The 2,942-nt window shown below is 43.6% G+C and overlaps 1 protein-coding gene across 1 annotated transcript in view; it reads left to right on the top strand.

The window, feature by feature from the left end:
- ATP10D (ATPase phospholipid transporting 10D (putative)) overlaps positions 1-2,942 on the top strand; it is a 144,008-nt gene that overhangs the window by 114,162 nt on the left and 26,904 nt on the right. The window contains exon 16 of the mRNA XM_030888553.2: positions 1,857-2,166. Within this exon, the coding sequence (XP_030744413.1) occupies positions 1,857-2,166 (310 nt within the window). The remainder of the gene's footprint in view (positions 1-1,856; positions 2,167-2,942) is intronic.

Genomic DNA, 2,942 nt, shown 5'->3' on the forward strand with positions numbered 1-2,942 from the left:
TTATCATCTTCATTTAACTAACCCCAATAGGTTTTTATATCTATATAAAGAGGTATATATTTAAATATAAATACATTTTGTTTTACATATTAAGCCCATAATGAACAATTTAGTTCATCTGTGTTCGCTTTTCCTTTGGATTTTTGAGGTGTGTAGAATCACTTGTTCCTAAAATAAGGATGGTCTGAGCTCCATTTTCATACTGAGAACCTCATTTCAAATTAAGATGCCTGTCTTAGTTATCAAGTGGTGCTATGCCAGGAAAATCACAAGGAGTGCCTTTAACATGCAGAAATCTATTTTCTCAAGGTTCTGAGGCCAGCTGTTTGGAATCAGGGTGGTGAACCAGGGAGAAGGCTTTCTCTCGGTGTCCGGTCTGGAGGTGTCCAGTCTGGAGGTGTCCGCTCTGAAGGTGTCCGGTCCTGTCTCCTGAGCTTCGGCTCCGGGGCAACGTTCCTATGTATTGGCATCTCTCTTCCTTCATTGCGGTTTCTCTCATTGCTTGTTGAGCATTTTGAATATTCAATAAGTCAAAAGGAGGTTGACTTAAAACACTGCATGGATTCTGTCTCGCCAACAACAAATAGAGCTGATTCTTAAATGGACCGATAAGCACATGTTTGGGGAGAACCCAATTCATCCGTTGCAAGGGTTATTAAGGCTCTGTGGTGCCGTGCCGATACCCATGAATCCACTCTATCCTATGCCTTTTATTTTGTGGTAGCCTGAGAAATACTACTTGACAAAACAGAATATAAAATTAGACTGAATGGACTCTGATTAAGGGCTTCTTGCATGAATAAAATATTTCAGATTTAGTGCGTAAAATTAAATGCATGCTCCTGGATATATTAGCTGGCCTTTAGTGATCACTTACAAGATAATTTCTGGATAAGTGTATGGTTAAACCCTCCAACAAGTAGTCATTGGGCACCTGCTGTAACGTGACCTCTGGAATCAGTCTTCATGAGTAAATTGAGACTCTTCTCTGCCTTTCAAGGACTTTCTGATTAGCAGGGTAAGAGGAAAGCATTGCACAACCCACACGGGATGAGCACAGAAAGCTATCTCAAACAGCCCTTATGGCAGTTAGTTCTAAATTGCTCAATGCCCTCCCCCAGCTTCCAGTGAAACCTGGCATATGAATAGAAACTGCTCGTGGGAGCTACTCAAGTAGTGCGTAGAGCCGGACTTGCCTTACCTTGCATAGACCTCTGGGCAAACACCCTGAAGAAACCCAGATCAGCTTGATGCCCCATCAGGGTGCGACCTTATGAGTTCATTGATATATCCGTAGGACCCTGAATTGTTCCTAATGTATGGTAAATTCTCCATAAACACTTAGTGATGAATGAATAATGTATTGAATCAAAGAGAAGATAAACTCAATAAAGACGATTGTCCATGTCTGCTGTGGGCATGCTCTCCACGAAGAGCCCTGTAGCTATCAATTCACTTATTCCTCACAATAACATGTTGCTGCCGATAATATTCCCATTTGTCAGATGACAAAACTAAAGGTCAGAGCGGTTATGGTTATATAATTTGCCTAAAGTCCAGCAGATGCTCCTAGTAAACGGCAGAACAAGAGCAAAGCACTTTTGAGATTCGCGGTTTGAAAAGACAAATTGCACACATCAGGAGTTGAGGTTGAGATAGCCCCTCCGCCTTTTAACCCATCCCAACATCCACACAGTACCCCATGGGAAGACCTGTGAAGTCTTTGATAAGAACAGATTATTCTTCTCTGGGGTTGCCTTGATGCAGCAATTGATAAAGAATGGAAATGATAAATTTAGGTGGAAGTGGTCACTTTGGAGCCCCACGTGTTGACCTTCTTTGTCTCTTGTTTCAAGGACACCTGTGAGACGCTGATGAGCACCATTCTGAAGGAACTTCAGAAGAACCTCGGTGCTTCTTCAGAGCAAGTACCGTTGACTGCATATTCCCACCAACCTCCTGGCCCCCAGGACTTGAGGCTGCGGGCGGCGCTTGTTATCACTGGAAAGACCCTAGAGTTTGCCCTGCAAGAGAGTCTTCAAAGGCAGTTCCTAGAGCTGACTGCTTGGTGTCAAGCTGTGGTCTGTTGCCGAGCCACGCCTCTGCAGAAAAGTGAAGTGGTGAAATTGGTACGCAGCCAACTCCGAGTGATGACCTTGGCCATCGGTGAGTAGAGATGGGAGTAGACCTTGTGCTTCTCCCTCTCACATCCAACCATAGGCAGATCCTTCTGTTATTTCATTGGTCCCTCTTTCTATCTGCCTTTGTCACCCCCCTTCTGCCCTTGTGCTCTCTTCTCCTCTCTTATTCTCTTCTCCTTTTCCCTCCAGCACCCATCTGACCAGCTATGAGCAATGGCCGGGCTCATAACAAGTCAAATAGGTGGTGGAGAGAAAAGGAGAGGGGAATCAAAGACGGGAAGAGAGCTCGAGAGCAGAAAGTGAGCCCTGGTGCTGTAGTGGTTACAGATTGGGTTGTTAACTGGAAGGTCAGCAGTTTGAAATCACCAACCACTCTGAGGGAGAAAGATGGGCCTTTCCACACCCATAGAGAGTTAGTGTATCAGGAACCCACAGCGGGAAGTTCTACCCTGTCCTAGAGGGTCACTGAGAGTCAGCATCATCCACTCGATAGCAATGAGTTTGAGTTTTTGAGGGTTTTCTTTTCTTTTGATGAGCTAGGTAGTAAGGCTGTGGCATGGAAAACATGATCACAGGATTATTCAGTTCAAGGATTCTTCAGGCTAGACATCAAAACTCAGCTGTTTTAAAGTAGGATAATATACTAACTCATACAACTGAAAAGTCTAGGAGTTCTCCCTTTAGGATTGTATACTTTGGGACATGAAAAAAATTGTCTATTCAATAAATATTTGCATGTTTTCTAGGTCTCAGATATTGTTCCAAGCAATGGAGAGACAAGAGTATAAAAGAAATGATACA

This window comes from Echinops telfairi, unplaced genomic scaffold (genome assembly GCF_000313985.2).
Source record: "Echinops telfairi isolate 266 unplaced genomic scaffold, ASM31398v2 ScPeMD7_7468;HRSCAF=8506_0, whole genome shotgun sequence".
Classification (NCBI taxonomy): Eukaryota; Metazoa; Chordata; class Mammalia; order Afrosoricida; family Tenrecidae; genus Echinops; species Echinops telfairi.